Source organism: Lethenteron reissneri, chromosome 70 (assembly GCF_015708825.2).
Source record: "Lethenteron reissneri isolate LAM-NWPU_2019-01 chromosome 70, ASM1570882v1, whole genome shotgun sequence".
NCBI lineage: Eukaryota > Metazoa > Chordata > Hyperoartia > Petromyzontiformes > Petromyzontidae > Lethenteron > Lethenteron reissneri.
The window spans coordinates 1,204,495-1,208,655 of record NC_083848.1 but is presented as its reverse complement, the minus strand read 5'-3'; the positions used below and the strand labels follow the sequence as shown (position 1 = coordinate 1,208,655).

Below are 4,161 nucleotides of genomic sequence, written 5' to 3'. Positions count from 1 at the left end.
AACATTCACAATTTGAGTAGTATGACGTTTTGCTGGTAATTACATCAACCAGCATCATCGGGCGATTTGCTAGAGTCTGTCACAGGCTACACGCACTAATGGGGATGTCCTTTTGTCTCTGTGTGTGCGTGTGTTGGTGGGTGTGGTGGGAGCGGTGGTGTAGCGGTTAGCGCTACGCTGTACTACGAAACCGGCGACCCGGGTTCGATTCCCGCTCACGGCCAACAGCCAGTGACGATTCTCTGAACCGGCCCCGGGCCTCCCCTAGGTCGACTCAGCCTCAAGTGAGTACCTGGTTAGGTGTGTAAACATCGCCATTGGGGAGACAAAGGCGGCCGGGCGTGGACGGCACCCTCGTGTTCATCTTCTGAAGCGCTCGCTCGTCACCGTGGCGTGCGCGATGACCACCCCCACCACTGCCACCACCACGTAGCATTTCTTTCGTGTTGTGCGTGGTGCATTTAGCTCCACAGCACGTGGATTTTTCGCGTTTATTTGTTTGCTGGTGACTTTGTGTGTTTCGTATCGGAATCGCCTCCAGTGCTGTTGCTGCTGGCGGCAATAAAAGTTGTTTAAAAGTCAAAAGTCTATCTTTCTCTCTCTCTGAGCCTAGGGCATGGGTTTCCCGAACACCAAATACAAATATCCCCCGCATAGCCTGTAACAGACTGTTGGGGCAAGTGCTGTGAGCGAGCAGCAGCACCTATGAAGGCTAGCTGCGCTGTGGCACACAATGGGGTGGGTGGCCAACACCACGCCCGGCCGCCTTTGTCTCCGACGACCGGATCAGATAATCGACCATTTTTTTGGCCGTGAGTTGGAATCGAACTCGGGACACCGGGTTCGCAGTGTAGCGCTAACTGCTACACCACCGCTCCCCCGATACCATCGCCACCACCGCCGCTACCACCACCACCAAGCTCCCGTCTCTCCGCATGTACCAATCTCGTAACAAAAAGAGGTACACTTATTTTTGAAGCATTCTTTAAATAATTAAACGTCACGAAATATTACAGGAGCATTTGCTTCGCAACGCCTGGACAGGTTCCATATGTATCATACGTAGCCAACCGTGCAATGTGTGTATGTTGAACTTCTTTCACACCGTACGTTACCAACCATGCTATGATTATGTATGTTGAACTTATTTTACACCGTAAGTTACCAATCGTGCTATGTGTGTGTGTGTGTCGAACTTAATTCGCACCGTACGTAGCCAACCGTGCAAACCGGAAGTGCGGCGCTCATTACACATGGAACGAGAGGGAGAAACACTGTTCAACTGTCCCGCCGTCCTACGACGCCATTCCCAGGATGCACCTTGCTGCGGAACATCCCGGCGATCGCCCGACGGATCTTGGCCGTGCAGAGGCCGTAGATGATCGGGTTGAGCGCCGGCGGTAGGATGAAATGCGCCAACTGGAAGAACATCTTGATGCCGACGGGCAGCGACTCGACGCCGATGAATCCCTTGACGAACGAGAAGAGGATCGATGTGTAGTAGACCGAGACCACCAGCAGGTGGCTGCCGCACGTTCGCAGTGCCTTCCGGTAGCCGTCTCGCTTGCAGCACTCGTTGAGGATGAGCGCGTACATGAGGCAGATGAAGCCGGCGGGCAGCACGACGGCGACCGCGAGCATGGTGTAGGAGTAGCGCACCGCGTGCGTCACGTCGCCGCACAACATGTGCAGCACGCTCAGGGCGTCGCACACGAGCGACGGGTTGACGAGCGGCGCGCACGCGTCCATCGCCAGCAGCAGGTAGATGTTGACCAGGCCGAAGGCGAGGGCCAGGAGCGTCGCGGCGGCGACGGCGGCGAGGGCGCGAGCGTTGGACGCGATGGCGCGGTACCTGAGCGGGCGCACGACGGCCAGGCAGCGGTCCAGGGACATGGCGCTGAGCACGAAGCTCTGGACGCGCGTGGCGAAGTGGACGAAGAACATCTGCGACATCGCCTCGCCGAACGCGATACGGTTGAGGCCCAGCGCGTTGGCGATGACGCGCGGCAGGCTGGCGGCCGACGAGACGACGTCGGAGGCGGCGATCGCCGCCACGAAGATGAACATGGGGCGGTGGAGGCGGCGCTCGCTCGCGACCGCGAGGCCAATGAGGCCGTTGCCCGCGAAGGAGATGAGGAAGGCGGCGGCGAGGACGGCGACCGCGAGGCACCGAGCGCCCTCCGAGTCGAACACCGGGGGCACCATGAGGACGACCCCCGAGGCGTTGCCGAGGAGAAGCGTCCGCTGGTGGACGAGCGACGACGCCGTCAAGCTTTTGTTGTTTGGCGGTCGTCGGGTGACCGGTGCGAGAGTGGGCGGGGGGGGGGTTGGAGGGGAGGTGGAAGTCAGACAGGTGGGGGAGGGGTGTGGTGGAAACAAAGGGGGTTGGGCGGATCGCATGGATTGTTTTAAATGCTCTCAAAACCCGCTATGAGGGGGGGGGGGACTTACGAGTGGCCAAACGGTGGCAGTTGAGAAAGTGGGTTCATGACCACCGTTTGTAATAGCGGAGCTTACGCCGTGAAGCAAAAACTGGCCAGTATTGGTTGTGGTGGTAGCAGTGGTGATGGGGGTGGGAGTGGAGTTGGTGGTGGTGGTGGAGGTGGTAACGCTGTGGTGAGCAATGCCATGGGGAGAAGTCCAATTTCAATTTGGGTCTTCTCCTCGTGGCGTTTGTAGCCACCACATTGCCCAATAGGGGCTCTCTGGATGTGTGCGAGGGGCTGGTAACCCCTCCACCTTCAAAAATATCCCACTAAGTTTGTGTCGGTAGCCCCGGAGGGACAGGCGTCTATGACGTCTCCTGACCAAACTCCATTTAGTGGAGGCAGGAGATTGAACTCTTACCCTCGGGGTTCTTCAAAAAACGTTGAAGAATACACTGCGAGTGGCCACGTGGAATGTTCGAGCACTCACTGCAAGAGGAGAGGCTGCCACTCCTTTGTCGGGAGCTGGACCAGTACCACATGCATCTCTGTGACATTCAGGAGGTCCAGTAGACCGACTATGGCTACAGTCACCATGAGGGGTGCACAGGCCTCCACTCTGGGCAGGAGACTGCTGAACAACAGGGAGTGGGTCTTCTTTTGAACAAAATAATGAAAGGGGTGTAGGAGTGTGACGGTGAGGTGTAGGAAGCTGTAAGCCCCAGGTGACTGTGGACTCGCTTCCCTATTAACGGGAGGCTAGGAATGGGGGTGGTGGTTGCTTATGCCCCCACTGAAGATGAACTTCATTGGAAGGATTCAGGCAAGGCCGATGAGTCAGATGCCTCCTATGGCCTCATGTCACAGGCGCTAGCTGAAGTGGTCCCTTGGGAGGGAGTCATCCTGTTGGGTGACTTGAATGATCGAGTGGGTCATGATGCTGGCACCTCGTCGGGAGTGATTGGAAGGCATGTTCCAGATCAGTCAAAGGCTGCTATACTTCTGTGGAGCCTATGGGCTGTTATTACTAACACGATGTTCCGGCATCGGCGCATCCACACAACATTTTGGAAGCACTCCGGGTCCAAGCAAGAACATCTGCTGGACTATATAGTGATGGAACAGCGGATGTGGGCCCATGTCCATGACACAAGGACCCACAATGGAGCTGATCTGCCCACTGACCATCGGTTTGTCATTGGTAAGATGCGCCTGCCATTCTTCCACTTCGGATGTGGGTGTCTATCTAGGACCCCATTCAAACACACCGTGGCCTGGTCTCAGATATCTGATGAAAGTTGCGAGTGAGAATTTCCTCATCGCATGCAGCTAATGGGAAATGGGCGAGATTTAGGACTGTGGCTCATGCAACTGCAAATGATCATTTGGGTACATGGTCCAAAGCTGCCCAGCGACGATGGCTGACGCAGGAGGTATTCTGGCTGAATGAGAAAAAGCGACAGGCACACTCCCAACGTCCATGGCATTCAATGTTGGAGAATGAGGAGGCTTACTGCAGCCTTCACTCGGAGGGTCGGAGCGTCGTGTGGTGCTGCAAGGATGAGTGGTGGTCGCAGGTTACTGAGGGAATGCCTCAGCAGCTTGCGATCACAAATTACTCTTCAATTCCATCAATAGAGTAACTTGCAGAACCACGCCTATCACAAATTTTAGGAGAAAGAAAGACGACCCGATCTCCGACCTTCAGGAACAAATTTGCAGATTTGCTGAGCAT

At 56.1% G+C, this 4,161-nt stretch overlaps 1 protein-coding gene across 1 annotated transcript; it reads right to left on the bottom strand.

Annotated features, from left to right (window-relative positions):
- Positions 1–1,278: 1,278 nt before the first annotated feature.
- Positions 1,279–2,205, bottom strand: LOC133360976 (olfactory receptor 52B6-like). The gene has a single exon (XM_061579859.1). The coding sequence runs from the start codon at positions 2,203–2,205 to the stop codon at positions 1,279–1,281; it is 927 nt and encodes a 308-aa protein (XP_061435843.1).
- Positions 2,206–4,161: the final 1,956 nt, after the last annotated feature.

What these genes read in the sequence shown, in the direction of transcription:
- LOC133360976 (XM_061579859.1), bottom strand. Translation starts at nt 2,205, where the DNA reads ATGGTGCCCCCGGTGTTCGACTCGGAGGGCGCTCGGTGCCTCGCGGTC.